General features: G+C 37.0%; 1 protein-coding gene across 8 annotated transcripts in view; it reads right to left on the reverse strand.

The window, feature by feature from the left end:
• The window catches only part of DPH6 (diphthamine biosynthesis 6), a 448,616-nt gene extending 430,666 nt beyond the window's left edge, over positions 1-17,950 (reverse strand). For all 8 annotated transcript variants that reach the window (XM_073012040.1, XM_073012037.1, XM_073012039.1 and 5 more), the window contains exons 1-3: positions 17,837-17,950; positions 14,157-14,251; positions 9,562-9,755 (exon numbers count right to left, since the gene is read on the reverse strand). In XM_073012040.1, the coding sequence (XP_072868141.1) occupies positions 9,562-9,755; positions 14,157-14,251; positions 17,837-17,859 (312 nt within the window). In that variant the 5' untranslated portion in view covers positions 17,860-17,950. The remainder of the gene's footprint in view (positions 1-9,561; positions 9,756-14,156; positions 14,252-17,836) is intronic.
• Between the last annotated feature and the right edge of the window lie 939 nt (positions 17,951-18,889).

Raw genomic sequence — 18,889 nt, forward strand, 5'->3', positions numbered from 1 at the left:
AATCCAAATAATCTTCAAGGATATTCTATTAGTCTGCTCTCACACTGCTATAAAGAACTACCTGAGGCTGGGTAGTTTTTAAAGAAAAGAGGTTTAATCAGCTCAGTTTTGCAGGCTGTACAGGCTTCTGCTTCTAGGGAGGCCTCAGGAAACTTACAATCATGGCAGAAGTCGAAAGAAAAGCAAGCACATCTTCACATGGCCAGCAGGAGAGAGTGAAGAGTGAGGTGCTAAACACTTTCAAACAACCAGATCTCAGGAGAACTCTATCATGAGAACAGCAAGGGGGAAGCCCACCCCCATGATTCAGTCACTTCTCACCAGGCCCCTACTCCAACATGAGTAATCATAACTTGACATGAGATATAGGTGGGGACACAGAGCCAAACCGTATCAGATATCAAATGTAACTTGCCCGTAAGGCCCTTCTGATCCCCCAAACGGGATTTTTTCACCCTCTGAACTTCCATAACCCTTTAATTGCATGCTCTAATGGCAACTGTACCTTGTATTAATTTTTCCGTGTATGTGTCTTATCCTTTCAGGGTCTGTGAGGGCAAAGACTATGTCTCATACATGTTTTTACTTTCCCATACTAGTACATTATAAGCATTGAATTAATGTTTGACAAATGAAATAATAAGAGGACTAAGAAAAACAGTAGTAGTATAGGTTAAAATTAACAGGAATGTCAAGGTCAACTAAGACATTTATTCAACTCCTCTTTATTCACTCAGTATTGTCCCACATCAGCACATCACAGAACAAGCTCCTATTAAACCACTTCTAATCAAAAAAACAAAACAAAACAAACAAACAAAAAAAACCTCATCACTAAGTATTTATTGATATCTTTTTTTTGATTATTTAATGATTTAGGCACTACAAATCTGCTGACTGAAGATGTTCCCAATTTAAAAGGCAAAGTTGTTTTAAAAATATCAGTTCAGGATCTATTACTGTGAGACCACCAATAAAGTCACATGCTTCAAAACTATACAACAATAAAGAAACAAAGAATTTATGCTTATCAATCTGGATAATGTATTCTCAGTCATTTAATAAGAATATGGCAAGACAAGATAAACTACAGGCCTAGAAATGAAGTAGAAGACTATAGGACAGAGACCTACACCTAGCATCCCAGACAACACAACTCCAGAAGGAGACAGCTACAAAAGATTTCTTTGAAAATAAATAGTAGCATAGGAAAAGAAACCAAAAAAACAAAAACAAACAAACTAAAAAAACCAACCAGTCAAAAGGACACAGACACTAGAGATTGAAAATAAAAAGAAAGAAATTTGAAAGAAAAGTCAAAAATACACAACACAATGTAAGATATATAGAGTAGATGATAAGATAGGAAGAAATCCAGAGTTTGTAGAAGAGAGGAATATAGGATATAAAAATAAGCCAATTGATAAATTTATAGAGAGGCACTGACTCCGGGAAAAGATAAATACGAAGGGTATATATGTGCATGTGCAATATATACACACAATCACTGATACCAAGTGGAGAAAAGTTCAAGGTTGAAGAGACAGAATGATCATTTTGCCAAAATGAGGGAGTCACATTTTCTAGGCTTTAGGGGGAATTTATAGATGAAGGCTTTGTACTTGTGATAAGTTTAGGAACTATAGCAATTGACAAATACGGTACAACATTTTATTTCCAGACAGATCTTCCATCATGTACTTCCTCATGCATGCTTGACTTTATCATCTGAAAGGGCCAGATATGGCACAGCCTCAATAAAGCTGCACCTGGGAGTGAAAATGACACTGGTATGTTCCGATGCCAATTCTTCCTGTTTAGAGTCCAGAATCAATACTAGAAAAGCATTTCTTATGCCAAGGGACCAGGTTTAATGTCCAAAATCTTGGGAACTGAAAGGGCTGGAGGCAAGCTGTGCAATTCTGAGGAGCCAGGAGCAATTTGTACAGGGCTATGTGCCTGTTTAATTAATGCTATGTCTGGGTCCTCCCTGAAAATCTTAAGTCCATCTTATATGTTTCACCCACTCCAAACCCTTCAGATTTGCCATCTCAGGTTTTTCCCTCATGAAGTGAAGTGAAAAGAGATCCACAAAGTAATTTTCCACCATCATCAGGTTTTCTAAAATGCATACACTAAAAATAATTTGAAAGAGTTTCTGCTCAGCATTTTCATAAAGCAGTGTGCAGAAGGAAACTATTCTTGGTACAGTTAGTGGTTACATGATAGGATGCCTTATTTTGAAAACTTCCACTATGATGTCCATTCCATTTATTATGATATTAAGCTTCTATGTAGAAAATAAAAGACAAAATGAATTTGCCAATGGTTTTATATCACATATCATAGTAACATGGCTCCCCTATATTAGATAATTACAGTAAAAAAAATTTTTTTTTTTGAGGCAGAGTCTCGCTCTGTCGCCCAGGCTGTGGAGCATAGTGGTGTGATCTCAGTTCACTGCAACCTTTGCCTCCCAAGTTCAAACAATTCTCTCACCTCAGCCTCCTGAATAGCTGGGATTACAAGCACGCACCACCACGCCCAGCTAATTTTTGTATTTTAATACAGACGGGGTTTCCCCATGTTGGCCAGACTGGTCTTGAACTCCTAAAAGTGGTCTGCCTGCCTCGGCCTCCTAAAGTGTTGCGATTATAAGGCACAAGCCACTGTGCCCGGCCTAGGTTGGAATAATTTGATACATTTTTTTTTTTTACTAAACTTATTCTTTTAATATTCAATATTCTTTTAAGAGCCTCCAAATGTCAGGAACTCTGCTAGGACAGATACAAAAATGAACAGCGCTATCATGTTTTTCAGGTCTCATAATCTAGCAAAAGCGACAGCCACAAAAACAATCCTAATAATGCAATGAGACCCACAGTAGAGTTACAGACAAGCTGCCATGGAACAGAAAGGAGGAAGGTAAATTAGGATAGGTTTCACAAAAGAATATGAGGTGAGAAGGGGTTCTCCAGGAGGACAAAGAGATAAGCATAAAGAAAAGCATAGCCAAAGACTCAGACATGAAAAGCAATCTCCTAGAAACCTAATTAGTTCATTATAACTTGATCCCAGAGGTGCTTGTGTGGGAAAAGCAGGATCAGACTAGTAGGATTGCCAGGGCCTCTTCTTAAAGAGCCTTCTGTGTTAGCCTAATGTGTTTGGACTGTATCTTAATCATGGGTCATTTAAGCATTTATACACATCAGCTGCCAACAACTTAGTAGAAGAGGTGGATGGAGCATAGGGCAATACTGAAGGCAAGTTGATTAGGAGGCTCTCACATAGTACAAATGAAAAACCAGTAGTGGTGAGAATGAAGTCAAGGGGTCAGATTTTAGAAGCCATACCAGCATTATCTATAATAGCTGGAGCTATAATGGTGATGGTTGAGGGGGATGGAGTGGAGAAAGAGACTGAGAAAAAATGAAGTCTCATAATAAGGCCTAGGTTTTGACTTAGATGATGAGGTAAATCATGATACTTTTAATTAAGGAAATACAGAATATGGAACAAGTTTGTGTAGGAAGATAACAAACAAGTTTTGAATGTTTAGTTTACCATACCTGTGGAATATTAAGGTGGAAAAATCATGAGCAACTGAATATACAGGTCCTTAACTACAAGTTCACTGCTTCAGCGTCAATGTCCAACTGTTTTTGAAAAAAAAAAAAGGATGAGGAAGGAAAAAAGGGAGGGAGGGAGAGAGGGAAGAGAGAAGAGATTTAAAAAGAAGAATCGGCTGGGTATGATGGCTAACACCTGTAGAACCCAGCACTTTAGGAGGCCGAGGCAGGCAGATCACCTCAAGCCAGGAGTTCGAGAACTGCCTGGACAACATGGCGAAACCCTGTTTCTACTAAAAATACAAAAAAAAAAAAAAAAAAAAAAAAAATAGCCAGGTGTGGTTATGGGTGACTGTAATCCCAGCTACTCAGGAGGCTGAAGCAGGAGAACTGCTTGAACCTGGGAAGTGGAGGTTGCAGTGAGCTGAGATCGTGCCATTGCGCGATGACAAGATCGTGCCTGGGTGACAAGAGCCACACTCAGTCTCAAAAAAAAAAAAAAAAAAAAATCATCTAGGATGGTTTCCAAGTTGAAACCTACACATTTTTAGGAAACACGTTACTCTTTCCCCCTACCAGAGTTCACCCTTCTACAGGCAACAGCCTGATCTATATTTGGAGATTAACCTTCCTTTACTCCCAGGAAACATATTCCCAGTAATCATGATTCCATCTCTTAGTTTAGGAATGATACACAATCTAGGCCTACCCAATCAAAGTCATCTTCTCCCAACCACAACTGACTCGTGAATGTGTTACACGTCAGATCAGTTAGATTCCCCTTTAAGCTGTTTAAAATGAACACTGGGCCGGGCACGGTGGCTCAAGCCTGTAATCCCAGCACTTTGGGAGGCCGAGACGGGCGGAACACGAGGTCAGGAGATCGAGACCATCCTGGCTAACACGGTGAAACCCCGTCTCTGCTAAAAAAAAAAAAAAAATACAAAAAACTAGCCGGGCGAGGTGGCGGGCGCCTGTAGTCCCAGCTACTCGGGAGGCTGAGGCAGAAGAATGGTGTAAACCCGGGAGGCGGAGCTTGCAGTGAGCTGAGATCCAGTCACTGCACTCCAGCCTGGGCGACAGAGCGAGACTCCGTCTCAAAATAAATAAATAAATAAATAAATAAATAAATAAATAAATAATAAAATAAAATAAAATAAAATGAAAACTGGAGCTTTTCCTACTATATTTTAGCCAAGAAGCATACAACTGGGAGCCATCCTCTAATTACAAGGTCCTGACTGAGAAGAGAGTCTACAGAAAGTAGAGGTAAGAGAGAAACAGAAAACAAAACAAAACAAAACAAAAAAATCTTGACTTTGATTATAAAATTTGTGTCCTATATCTAGTTATTTTGAAGTTAAACTTACCTTTAGATTGCTGTCAATAAAAAAAATAATTTTTAGTTATTTTTATTATTAAATTTATTATTTATGTATTTAATATTTATTAAAATTTTGATCCCTCAATTATTACTGTCAATAATAAACAGAAGGAAAGAACCAATGAAAAAAGGATTTCAATTAATTTATTAAGTTAGAAAGCTGATAAAGAAGGAACGATGACTGGTCAGCAGAGACAGCCATAATCTACTGTTTGCATGGAAGAGAACAGAGCCAAGAAAGGCACCAAACTAGGCCACACTATCCTGAACTCCAGGAATAACAAATATGAGATGTGGGGTTGTGAAAATTCTAGAGTCAAAAGCATTCACAGTCAGCTTTCCTCTTGTATTATTCTTGGATATGAAAAGGCAACCAAAACATTAAAGAAAAGTCTATGACATGAAAGAGAAGAAAACTAAGAAAAAAAAATCTCAAAGAAAACACCAGTATCAGCCGGGAGCGATGGCTCAGCCTGTAATCCCAACACTTTGGGAGGCCAAGGCGGACGGACCACCTGAGGTTGGGAGTTTGAGACCAGCCTGACCAACATGGAGAAACCCCGTCTCTACTAAAAATACAAAATTAGCCAGGCGTGGTGGCACATGTCTGTAATCCCAGCTACTCAGGAGGCTGAGGCAGGAGAATTGCTTGAACCCGGGAGGCGGAGGTTGTGGTGAGCCAAGATTGTGCCATTGCACTCTAGCCTGGGCGACAAGAGCAAAACTCTGTCTCAAATAAAAAGAAAAAGAAAGAAAACACCAATATTTCAGGAAACGAAAGATAATATTTAAAATCTCTGTTTGTATTTTAAGAGGATATAGGGATGTTACATCTATAGAAAGAAAAATAAGTTGTTATTAAAAAACAATGGACAAACAAGAAAAGTTCTTGACTACTGAAAATATGATGGCTAAAATTTAAAAAATTTAGCAAGAAAGTAGGGAAATTTAAAAAGGACATCTCACAGAATGTACCACAAAAAGACACTGAGATAGAAAATACATTTAAAAAAAGAGACATGAAGATTCAGTCTAGAAGGTTTCATGTCTGACTAGTGAGAGTGTCAGCAAAAGGGAACAGAGAAAATCAAAAGGAACAAATTATCAAACAACTAGTGGAAGAACCATCCTTACACTGCAATTCTATTGGCTTTGCAATATGTTGTGTATCAGATTTGACATCAAGTTTTCTCCCGTCAAAAAAATAAAAATGGCTATGGCAGTTTTAGGTCTCACATCCACACATCTCTCTGCACAGAAGGAAAAGAGCTTATCTTCTGCCAACTACCCAACATTCTAGGCTTCATTCTATTAGGACAAACATAGGTTAACAAAACCACCTCTGATCCAATCACTGTGGCCAGAAGAATGCTATGTTCTGACTGGCTATCACCTGGATTACATGCCTATGCCCAAACCATCAATCAGAGAAAGAAGACAAGGGATGTGTCACTACTCAATAGGGATTTAGGGAAGGGATGCAGGAGAAACAACACTCAATACAGCATTACTGTGATATTTCAGTACACCAAACATGAAGACACGTCATAAAAGTTAACAGAGAAGAAAAACAGACCACCTAAAAGGGAACAACAATCACACCAGTATCTGCAAAAGGCTAGAGAACCATGGGGCAATGCTGTCTATGATTTGAGGAAAAAATGACTTTCAACTTAAAGTCCTAAATTCAACCAAATCAATAAAATACGAGGGCAGAACAGGAACATTTTCAAAATGGAAAGATTCCAAACTCCCCTAAGGCAGTATCTTAAATATAGATTATACTGAAACTAAGGAATAAATCAAGAAAAAGGAAGACATCAGATCCAGAAAGTAGCTCCAACCCAATAGAACAGAAAGAATATAATCCCTACATATATTTCCTATAGCGATATAGTGCTTATATGTATCTTTCTGTAACTATTACACTGCTCGTGTGACTTAAAACAAACAGAATTGGAAATGACTATATTTTCAGGAAAAATACAGTTATCTATTAAACTAAACTAGATAAGAACTGAAGTTACATTTTAATAGTAAAGAAATTCTAAAGAATAAAAGATTAGCCACATGAAAAATATTTTGCAAACCTTGAGATACATACCTCTAGCTATCAGAGTCACCTGATAATTTATGAGACAAAGGCTTATTACATTTCTATTAAGTGTCATAATTTCTACAAAATAGTTATGAAACTTATAACTCTCTAAGTTCTTCCAAGTCTTTCCTACTTCTTTTCAGCAATTAGTAAATTAAACTCTTTGCAAAAAGGAACATCTATTCAAAAATTAGTTTTAATATTTGTGGGAAAAATGTTACAAAAACAAGACTTACATGTGAAAGCTGCAAAGCTGTAACTGGTTATAAATAAATGTATACAACGAAAATAAATCTAAATGCTTTCCATACTCCATTAATATTCAAAGGATTAAAAAATGCAGTTCTTTCTTTTTCTTAGAACAAGTAAACACTAACTTGAAAAATTATAGCTTTTCTAGATTCGTTTTTTCCATAATTACTCAGTTATTCATCAGAATATGTAAGACCTCTATTGGAATCTTTGCACCAGTGTTTCATAAATGAATTTAACTATAAAAGCCTAGTTACACAATCACTTCCATAAAAGCAATATATTTCTGATATTTATGTCCTTAAAATATCCTATAGTAAAGTTAATATTTCTACACAGGAAAAGAAGGAACTATTTAGTCCCAGACAACTTGATAACATATCTTTCAACTATAATTATCATGTACAAACTTCCAAAGCATAAGTTGTCAAGATTTTAACATTAGCATTAATTTATGTCATAACTGATGGTTACCATAAAGATAATAATGGCAAAGCATCCATTTCTCCAAAGACAGCATGGATGGAAAGGAAAATTTCTTCTTAATTATTGCTAATCTGTCCATTTTTAATTAAATTTATTATTAATAGTAATTTATTATCTTTCTCTTTCTTGCAGGGCTGTTATCACAGAGTTTCTCCAAAGTGATCAAGCTTATGATTTTTAAGCAACCCAATTACTTCAGTGTGAGTCTCATCATTTTATAATATTGGTTTATATAAAAACATAATGCCCAAATTCTTTGTACTATGAGAAAGAAATTTTGAAAATGCAGGATTTGCACTCAGTATTTCACAATTCAAAGTGAACACTGTCAAGATCATAATTGCACCCTTTTGGAGATATGACCACTAAAAGTAGGATTCTTTTAAGCCTTCTACCTTGTTTGATAATGAAAATGTTTATCAGCATGTATCTTCCCAAAGGGAAGAAAGCAGATCTCTGTGATTTCCTTTCAAAAGTATCTTCTACTTATGCCATCCATAACTAAGCAGAAAATTTTGGTACTCCTCTAAGGGTTTTTCCTATCAGTTTCTTTTTAGAATAAAAATAAAAATGTTCTGACATACAAAGTAAGAACTATTGTAGTCAAATTTTAAAAGAATTTCAGTGCTTCATATATTTTTCAAATCAAGATCCTTAATTAACTTTTGATTTGTATGAAAGTCAAAGTATGTCGTTTAAGTAGCTACCTGAAACTAGAAAATTTTCATGACAGAGGTTCATGAGATAACTTCTGAAAAAACTGAACTTCTCTCAAGAGTGAGAAAGTGAAATGCAATGTCCCTTTGTAGAGGAAGGGACAGAAATCTTTCCTTCCCCTTGTGAAAAATAGTAAGACATCAAGAAATACTGGCTTGAATATCCTACTTCATCAAATCTGCCTTATAGGAATCGATTGTAATTGAATAAAAATTCATACTTAGAAGAATACTGAACTGTATTCAAATAGTTGGCTATCAATAAAAATGAAAAGATAATTGCTTAATATAAAATCATCCTTATTAATTACCATTTACTGAGTATACTAACTATTAGATATATGAGCCCAAATATACCCTCCTAGAAATTAATGAGTGCAAAATGGCTGCCAAACTCTTACATACTGTGACTTATGCATTAAATTCATACCTGTTCCAACAGATTTAAGCAAGGTTCAATCTCTCATTTTTTTATGTCTACTTGTTAGCTTATCAGAAATGTCTTGCTTGACCACCATATGTAGCACTACCTCCACAGTTATGTCCTGCCATCATGTGCTATCTGATTCTGCTTCATTTTTCTTCATAGTACTGTTCACTATCAAGCATGTTATTTGTTTATTGCCTGTCCTCTTCCACTAGAAAGTGAGCTCCATTAGCATAGGCCTTTAACTTATGTGTTCACTGCTCTATCCCCAGTGTCTAGCACTATATGCCAGGCATATAGTAGGCATTCAAAAAATATTTGTTAATAAAGAAATTAAATGGCCATCAGCTCTAATCTTTCTTTTCCTTAGGAACAGAAAACTTAGTTTAATATCATTTGATAATCCTGGATGCCAAACTATACAAAAAGTCTTATTTTTAAATATCATTTAATATAAAGGCATATTCACCATTTGGAGCTTTTTTATAACCAAAAAAAGACAAAATATCCTTTTAAAGAATAGTTGGGCTACTAACAATTGCAAATTATGAATTTCTAAATAATTTGGCAAATGTAATTTCTTAAATTACACACTAAATTCAATATACTTAATTGGTTACTCTGCATACCTTAACAAGTTTCAAAAGCTCATAGAGATCTTCAACCTCATCACCTTCACATTTGGTGTATACTCGTCTTGTATCCAAGCTCCTTCCTCTTATGGTTCGGCGATAGAGGGGAAGAGCCATTGCTTCTGCATACAAGTCAATGGCATGATGTCCCACTGTCTGATACATGTAGCTATCCAGTTCATCAGACCCCACTGCAACAATTAAAATGGAAATAATTAGCAAAAGAGAGTGAAAAAGAAAGTGGATTTGAAAGCCCATCCAGGTTTTAATGCTTGAAGAGTAGTCGACACAGAACTTAAAAGCTTGCTATATTTCTCTGCATTTATGTAGTGAAATAAAAACATAAGAATTGTACATTTGTCTGTAGTTGCATCTAGTTCATATCACCCCTAATAATCTCTACTACTAATTACAAATACAAATGTATTAATACATAAATCTGTTATACCATATATGGCAAACATTTAAAGAGAAGACTAATGTATCCAATAAATTTTGATTAGTTTATTCAGTTAAAGATTTTTATTACATAAATGTTTTACAAATCATTCAAGGTTATTCACGAAGTCATCTAGACTTGTAGAAAAAACCTTTCTTAATTAAATATCTACTTAGTTAATAAGTGACAAATATTGGTAAGAAAAATTTCAGATTATTTTGGTATATTTTATATTCAGATATTCAGTACCTTATAATAAAATATGTAAATAGACATAAATTCAATATTGTTAGAGCATTAGAGCAGTTTCAAATGTGCATAGAAACATGATATCTTAAGCTAATCAATAATATAATCAGTGGTTGTCACAAGATTCCACAAATATCAATATGAGTAAAATATTCAAAACAGATGAGTCACATCAGAGCTTTGGGTGATATAAATGAACTTAGAAATATACTGGAATAGACCTTTTGATCTCGTAACCTTACTTTTCAGAAAAAGAATCATGAATCAAAGATTATTTGCAAAGCTATTTGTCACATTATTTAAAATAGACTAGAAATTATAGTACATTCATATAATAAAGTACTATGTAGCTATTAATATAATGTTGAAGAACATTTTCTAAAGTATGTTCTGTGGCATACAAATCCCATAAGATATTAATAGGTATGGGATGATAAAAAGATTTAAGGTTAAAGAAGTTTAGGAAACATGGGGATAAACAGCGTTAAATGGATGTCTGTGACGTAAATCTTCCTAGGCTAATATGCTTTCAGGTACTTCAATAAGAGCAGAGAACATGAACTATCTCTCAAATTTATCTACCCACAGAACACTTAAATTTAAAGGGGGTATCTGTGTTCTAAAGACATACGGGAAATGCTATTGTAGAATAATATTTAATGACATGGAAAATGTTCACAAAATGCTTTTAAGTAAAAAAAAAAAAAAAAGAAAGAAAAATTACAAAATAATTATTCTGACATATATCTATGTGTGTATGTATGAATATAAGCCAAACCAGTCCAGGCTTTGCATTAAATGTGAAAATTTCCTATCAAAAGGAATGAAAAATGATAGTGCAAGGACCCCTTCAACAATCAAAATCATCAAAATGTGCTACCCTATTTTGGCTCACAGGTTTCTGAACTCACACATGATTAGACTGGCTTCCTTCAGAATATTACTCACATTGTTGTTATAAAGGTTTCTACTCCTGGTCCCAGTAGGAAGTAGAGAACATAGCCAAAGACCTAAAAACCTTTCGGCCTTCTCTTGTCTCAAAGTTAGACTGGATCTTTAAAAATATTCATTTTAAAGGATATTGATACAATAAAATCAATTTATTCAAAGAAATTTGTGCTTCTTGGCAAGAAACATTCTGATGTTAGCATAATAAGTAAAACATTTCACTGGCTTCAAAAACCTAGAAGATAATTTTCTTTAAGGCTCCATTTAGTCCTAACCACATTGTAACTTTGATTAATGGAAGCTACATAGCAACAATAGTGTGAGATCAAATAAAACCAAAGGCTCCCCTGTTGCCTGAAGCAACTCAATTAACATGCCACAAAAGTTCCTACTACAAATCTAAAGAGATGGTTTTGTGAATTTTATGACAAGTTCACATTATCTCCATCAATGGGTATAAATTCCTTTTCAGACCACCCACTGAAAACCCATAACTTTGCTGGACACTGCAGTCATCTCTACCAGTCATTCCTCACTAAGGTTTCTTTTACAACACTCGTAAGGGGAAAATAAGTCATTCAGTGAATTGTTCAATAATTCCCAATGTCCTGCTGATTCTCATCAAGATTAGCTAAACCATCTCCATCTACCAACCCACAGCCATCTGCTTTCTTCCACAACAATTACTATTGTTTCAACTGCCTTTTTCCAGGCTTTTTACTTCAGAATATTCTAATTCCATTTACTATTAAATTTTTTCTCATTAACAATATTCTAAATAAGTGTCTCTATTGTGAGAGGCATAATTTTTATTTTTATTGTATTTATGTATTTATATATATATTTTTTGAGACGGAGTCTCACTCTGTCTCCCAGGCTGGAGTGCAGTGGTGCAATCTCAGCTCACTGCAAGCTCCACCTCCCGGGTTCACACCATTCTCCTGCCTCAGCCTCTCCAACAGCTGGGACTAGAGGCGCCCGCCACTATGCCCGGCTAATTTTAATATTTTCAGTAGAGACGGGGTTTCATCATGTTAGCCAGGATGGTCTCGATCTCCTGACCTTGTGATCCGCCCGCCTCGGCCTCCCAAAGTGCTGGGATTACAGGCGTGAGCCACCGCGCCCAGCCTTGGAGAGGTGTAATTTAAAGATATACTTTGCTTGTCATTTTACCACCCTGCCAGTGAACTGTGGACACAAGGAAGATAATACATTAATGATTCTGTACCAGGTAAGTAAAATAATTCATGTGAAAGCTAAAGACAAGATAGAAACTCCAGCGATGGAAATGACAGTATACTACGTAGGTATTATATACTATATAAACATCTGCTTTTTAACTTCACAAGATAGCTTAAAAGTCCCAGTTGCCTCCCTGGCCACAAGGGATAAGGGAGTTTCTTTCCTTTGGTAAACCTAACAGGAGATTCTGCTTCCTCTTTTATAATACAGAAGTTAGAGTGCAGTTCCTACTCATTCTCAAAGAATTTTCTCTTTCTTAAAGTTGGAACTTCTTCAAAAAACTTCACTTCTAAAAAACCATCTGCTACTCATCAATTGCAGCACAAAATCCAAATATGTGCATTTACCTATGACTCTCTGCGGGACCTTTCCATTTCTTCCTATAAAATATTTCTAACCTCTGTCTTTCCACACAACTTCCAGCATTACTTACGTCTTAATCACAGAAGAAAAGAAAATTCAAATATCTGACTGAAATAACTGCTTACTATTCCAGGGCTAATTCAAATTAGTTCATTAGGCACCTGTCCACCAATCACCTTTGCATGAACTCCTACCAGAGGCATAGAGCTGTTCTAAGCAATGAGGAGCAATAAAAGGAAGATAGAAGATATGATCTCTCCCCTCAAAAAGCTTATAATCAATCTATTTAGAGATACAAAACAAGTATTTAGCTAGATTCCAATTCAGCTAAATTTACAGAATGCCTACTTCATGACAGGAACTATAACCAATGTTCTCACATATACTACTCATTTAATTCATCTTAAAATCACAGTAGTGCAAAAAGATGGAGCCCGGAAAGTAGTAAAAGAGATAATAAAAAGATCTTAGTAGAACAGTCCTGTGAGAAGCAGTAATACAAAAGTCACACAAGTGCTAATCTTTGCTCCCTCTTACATTTTAGCAGTTAATATCTTTTAGTTTCATAGGTATAACACAAGAGCATTAAAAAGCACATTGGTGAATGTATTTCTTTTGTCAAAAGCTATAACTGGGGATATTTCATTGGGGAAAAAAATGAAAAAGTAGCCAATATGAGGTCTGTGAATTTTATGTAGATGCCCTTGTTACTACAGACAAATGAAAAGTGGAAATGCATTGCTTTTTGCTTCTCTCAAGTCTCACATAAACTGTATCTTTTTTTTTTTTGAGATGGAGTCTCACTGTGTCTCCGAAGCTGGAGTGCAGTGGCGCGATCTCAGCTCACTGCAAGCTCCGCCTCCTGAGTTCACGCCATTCTCCTGCCTCAGCCTCCCGAGGAGCTGGGACTACAGGTGTCTAATAACATTAATGTATCATTTATCAATATATGGCTTACTTCTCAAGCCCCTTGAGGCATGAGACTATATCTTATCTACCTCTATGCTGCCTACAGTACTTGGAAATGTGGTGGGGTAAAATGGCAGTGTACTTTGAAGTAACAAGGTTCAAGTCTTAGCTCCACAAGTTTGTGCTAGTTTACTTCAGACAAACTCTAAGCTTCAGGATCCCTGTCTATTAAGATTAATAATGCATCTCTAGAAGTTGGTTATGAGAATTAAAAAATAAGTGAAAACAATGCTAAGTTCTAGGTGGAACCTAGCATCTAATGGGTGCTTAATATATATTGGTTCTTTTTTTTTTCGTCTTTGTATGGTATACCTGTACAATGTAATTATGAAGTTGGAGTTTCATTCATTTAGGCAACTTCCCACTAAAGGCATGTACTTACCTTGGTTTTCAGCTGGTCTCAGATTTGCTAAAGCAACGATCTGATGCCCAGCAGCAATGCACTGCATCATATTATAGCAGCTGTCCTTCCCACCACTAAAAAATAAATCAACAGAGAGACAAATATCAAGCTACTGACCATTATTCAACATAAAATCACTAGATATCGAAACAGAACATAGTATTTACTCGAATTTCAGAATATATTACAATGCAAAAAAAACATTAATTTCTAAATCATAAACAAACTGAGCAACCTGAATGTCCAGGGCTGCTATACACAGGAGCTTAAGAAACTATATGCCTTTATAAAAAGAATATTCTAAATAAAATACGGTAACTTTTTGCTTTGTGATAGCAAATACATATATTTGAAGTGCTTTGCAAATAGAAAATGATTTCAATTTATATCCCAGCTAAACATTTATTATATAATTATATATTTCATATATATATTCCATCTAAGGAATATATATAATATATATTATTCCATCTAAGGAATATATATAATATATATTATTCCACTTAAGGAATATATATATAAAATAATTTCATAGAAATTATTGAAAAAGCAAAAAAAAAAAAGATTCTTTATGAGAAAGTAAAAAAAAAAAAAATTCTGCTCCACCATAAGAAATCTAAGAAATAGCTATCATCAGCAATTAAAGGACCAAATTAAAGATTTGAGTACCTATCTAATGACAAAGTTTGACACACTTGGTGGGTTCAAATTCTGCAGAGATAAAAAACAAGATGCTGACTTACACTGATGACGTGAAACATCAGCACTATCAGTACTTCAGCCATCACCACACTTACATACATACATATGTTATACACACACACATTTTATATATATATGATGGCAGCAGAACATGGCTTGAGCTATAATCTAGTAACACATTGAAAGGAACTTCTAAATTCTGGTTCTAAATCTACCTAAGGCAGAGGCGTATCACTTAGTAAAGACAAGTAGTAGCTCATCTGTAATATGGCTGAATGGCAATCTATATGCCATTTGTGGTTTAATATTCTCCTAATTCCCACTATCATTTCTCATTGCCTCTCTCCCTTTTATATTTCTTTTCCTCCTGTTTCCCTTCTTTCCAATACTTGCTTAAGGTCTGCAAATGTGCCCCCAGGCAATGTTTAGACCTCTTCATAGCTCAAGAAACTGAGGACCCCAGAAACTGGTCGTTGCCTTTTATCTTAGTTTTCAACATTTTCTGCCTCTTCCACCCTCCCATCAATAACAACTCTCATTCCAAAACTTCTCAAGTGGAAGGAGAGTGCAAGGGCCAAAGTGAAGTTTTAAAAAGTCCATTCTTCCTCTCTTCAGATTCCGTATCCCCGTAAGTAGGTCTTCCACAGCTTCCCGTATCGAACCTTACTGCTCTGTTTCCCCAGGCTAAAAAGATATGACTAATTGTTTCAGATATTAAAGATTGAAGGGTGTGCATCCAGAATCAGAATTGAGTCTTAGAATTCATTTTGAAATACGCTAACATTTCAAACATGGTTTTAAGTAGTATTTACCAAACTGTGTTCTGTGGAACACTGGTGTCCAACAAAATACTAACCAATTACTCTAAAAAAAGGTTTTGAATATTAGACAAGCTTGGGAAATGCAGAGTACCTTACTGTCCTCTTAGAACTCCATTAAGTACACATGTATGTTATGGGAGAGGTCTTATAGATCTATTTTGGTTTCCAATTCTGGGATACTAAGCTAAGTTATTAAATGTGCTTAGGTTTGCATACTTCATACAAAAATTAGTGAATGGTCCGCCTGGATAATCCTCAAAATAACATTCAACTATAAAATTCAAAGACCCATTTATTTATTAGAAAAATCATGTTCCATGAGAGCACATGGACACAGGGAGGGGAACATCACACACCGGAGCCTGTGGGGGGTTGGGGGCTAGGGGAGGGCTAATGTTAGGAGAAATACCTAATGTAGGTGATGGGTTGATGGATGCAGCAAACCACCATGGCACGTGTATACCTATGTAAAAAAATGCACGTTCTGCACATGTAACCCAGAACTTAAAGTATAATAAAAAAATTAATTTAAAAAGGAAAATAATGTTCTTATAAAGATATGTAAGAATCCCAGTTTCACTTATTCACTTACAATACATAATTATATATAATGCATATATATAGAATACATAGCATCTATATCATAAGCATATAGGTAAGTGCTTATGTATTCATACTTACAGAATATGTCCTTACAGCTCTTACACTTTAGCAAGAATTTTCCAACATTGCTTTTTTCAGCAAAATTTTTTATTATAAAGCAACATATGTACATTACAGGTTATTTAGTATAACTGACTCTACCAATCTTCTCTCCTCCCCTCTAATACTTCTAAGTCTTTGGTGGTTGTGCTTTACTTTAATCACTAAACTTTTGAAAAACGATGTAAATTTGAATTATTCACTTCCTGGGGTACTTTTAATTCTTAAAATGAGACACAATGGTTAAAGCTTAATCATTCATTTTACAGAGGACATTTACTGAAAAACAGTAATTATTGTGACATTATGGTCTAGTCTCCTAAAAATCACACTGAAGGAAAGGGAACTGGAATATTTCAGACACTGTAGTAGGTTTGAAATGTCATATCAAGTCCTTAATAGGACAATGCTTAACCAGCCAGTATCAGTTACCAAAGGGACTTAACGAAAACGTTTATGAAATCTTCAATTGGATTACAAAAGCAAACGCATCGTTGTACTGTATCTAATACACTCTACAGGGCAAAATCTCATGAAACAAATATTTAAAGTAGTCTATCTTTTTAATGTTGTTAGTGTGTTCCCTTCCGCCTCAGTTTATAGATTGAGTATGGAAATACTTAAGCAGGTTTGGTTTTGGTTTGTCAGTCATAGGACTTATTTAGACACTTAAATTTATGATTTGGTTACTACAGACATCATAATACGGAGTATACGATAAGGTCACTCTAAAGCAATGATGAGAGTCCGAAGCAACAGCAACTGCATCTAGCATAAGACTAGTACAATTCGGTCTCTACCACGAAGAGAGATCTCTGTACTTGAGTGCCCAAAGGCAGACGCACACACATGCCATAAGCAATCCACATCTGTGAAGATGAGGGAGGGGTGGACTTCTTGGGAGGGGCAGAACCAGTTACAACTAGGGAGGAAGCCCAGGCTACGGCGGACCCAGCTGACCAAAGGGAACTACAGAAGAGGATGAAGAAAGCGAAGGGGAAAGGGCGAGGGTTATTAACTGAGTTGGCGGAACAAGGTAGTGGCTCCAAACTTCACGGCTCATGAGAGCTTGAAAAAAATTCAGACGCCGGGCCGCACAGAAGTAATTAAACGAATCCCTCTGGCGGCGGGGCCCAGGCGTCAGTTTTTTTTTTTTTTTTTTTAATTTCCCAGTTGAATCCAATGGAAATCCAACTTTGAGGGCTGGAAGACCAGAGAGACAGCAACGGACGGGGAGGAGGCGCGCCAGCCCAGGACCGAGGCACAAGCGGGCCGGCAATACCGAAGGCTCCGCCTCTTCCTGTGGCTCGGAGGAGCCGCGGAACCCCCAACACGCGGCTCAGGCAGAGACACCCACTCTTTCGGCGCTAGGGGCGGCTGGAAGGGACGAGAGGTTGGCCTGGGAAGAGGGAGGCGGCTCCAAGACCGCATTACCTGATCAGAGCCGCGACCCTCATGCTGGGCGCAGTGCGCGTGCGTGCAACGGGCGCGTGCGGGGGCGGGAGCCAGGAGGTCGCCGCCGCAGCTCCCGTGACGCACCGCGGGGCCTCGCCCGGGTGTTCGCTCCGCCGCCTGTCCGCGGATCGGTGCTGCGAGCCCCGCGGCTGCCTGCGGGACACCTGAGCGCGGAGGGTGCGGCACGTTGGCACCTTGAGCCTGTGACAGGAACACCTCCGCCCAGGAAAGAATGATGTTTAGGCACGGCCTAACCACCTAAGTGAGGGCACTGAAGCTGCCGGGGGAAGGGCAAGCTCCGTGTTGCAGAGCCCAAGCCCGGTGGCGCTGGATTTGTTTTGGTAAGAGGGGCTTTAGCGTCCCAAATGCTGCAAATTGACACACTTATGGACATGCAAGCGCAGAAGAAATTTGCCCTTCTTCCCCCCATCTCCCGCAGAAACAACTGTACACTTTTGCTTTTTAACGTACATCTCCTCAGTCCTCCAAACCTGTGTCCAGATGTGAAACTGAGATCCCCAGGTGCTGAGGTAATTTTTAAATCTGGGGTTAGCCACCTCCGCCCACCTCTAGGCCCTCTGTGGCTTTGGCTCTTGGTCAAGCTTGTTATTTGACAAGGCCAGGCCGGGCTCTTCACCAAAGAGTAATGGCCTTGCAGAAAGAAAATCTAGCTTCTAAGTTTATTTGCCAAGTATGTATTGAGTGCCTTTCGTGTACCGGGCACTGTTTTAGACTCTGTGGATACAACCGTAAATAAAACAAAAACCCGGCATTCCCGGCATAGAGCTTAAATGGGGATGGAGAGAACAGACAATATATAGCTTAAAGGTAAACAGTATGATGAAGAATGAGAAGTGCTATTAGAAAGGGCAGGGTGGGGGGAGAGTCAGGAGAGAGGTGGAGAGGCAAATTGCAGAATTAAATAGTGTCTATATAGGCCTTATTGATAAACTGAGAGTTGAGCCAACTTAAGGAGAATTAGCTGTGTATATGATTGGGGTGTGCTCCAGACAAGAAAAAGAAAAAAAAAAT

The sequence above is a fragment of the Chlorocebus sabaeus genome, chromosome 26 (genome assembly GCF_047675955.1).
Source record: "Chlorocebus sabaeus isolate Y175 chromosome 26, mChlSab1.0.hap1, whole genome shotgun sequence".
NCBI lineage: Eukaryota > Metazoa > Chordata > Mammalia > Primates > Cercopithecidae > Chlorocebus > Chlorocebus sabaeus.